This window comes from Sphaeroforma arctica, assembly GCF_001186125.1.
Source record: "Sphaeroforma arctica JP610 unplaced genomic scaffold supercont1.12531, whole genome shotgun sequence".
Classification (NCBI taxonomy): Eukaryota; class Ichthyosporea; order Ichthyophonida; genus Sphaeroforma; species Sphaeroforma arctica.
In genome coordinates this window covers 1-725 of record NW_014028027.1, presented here as the reverse complement: position 1 = coordinate 725, position 725 = coordinate 1, and the positions used below count along the sequence as shown (strand labels likewise).

At 47.2% G+C, this 725-nt stretch overlaps 1 protein-coding gene across 1 annotated transcript; it reads left to right on the top strand.

Annotated features, from left to right (window-relative positions):
* Positions 1 to 40: 40 nt before the first annotated feature.
* On the top strand, positions 41 to 219 carry SARC_17878 (hypothetical protein; the record flags this gene model as incomplete). The annotated part of the gene is made up of 1 exon (XM_014288036.1): positions 41 to 219. A coding segment is annotated over one exon (179 nt), but the record flags the coding sequence as incomplete, so codon positions are not given.
* Between the last annotated feature and the right edge of the window lie 506 nt (positions 220 to 725).

The window sequence follows — 725 nt, the reverse complement described above, 5'->3', positions numbered from 1 at the left end:
TGTGTGTACGCTGATGTTTCCCGATGATATATTGCGTAAGACACAGGCCAGATCCGCGATAATGGCCTCGGTCTGCGTTTCGTTAACAAACTGCGTGGACACGGCGATGTCCACCACGGTAAGACGGTGGGTCGGGATGACAGGAACGGGAACAGCAAAGGGCACGGCAACGGCAAACGTCGTAACGAACAAGAGACCGAGGCCCACTGTGGTGCGTGATGCTAGTCTTGCAAAAATCATCATGAAATATTGTTTTATTGTTGTTGTTTTTTAGTATGTTTCTATGTTTTCATTCAGAGAATTGTGATTCTATTTCTGTGTGGACCCCGCATTTTATACACTCACCGTAAATATTTTCGGGTGGTACGTGACGGGGGGGGGGATCATCAATGCGTGCAGATGGTTATTTTGACTCAAAATAACCTACATCTTCGAGTGACGCTTCACCACTTGGCCCTGATCTGTGAACCACCATCCCCACTAACACGGGGCAGTATAAAAGTACCTCGCTCACAACATTGAAGTCTCACTCTAACTTTCTGGGTTACCGTACATAAGACACCACGGACCCCGTTCTACAAGCGGCTATAGATGTAAGTATGGACGAGTATCTTTCTTGTATGGATTTTGGACGCTTCGATCAGACCTCTAGTCCTAATGCTGCTATGGAAACGTGTGCTAGTATTGGACCAGGAAACCACATTCCAGCCGCTGACCAAACTGGA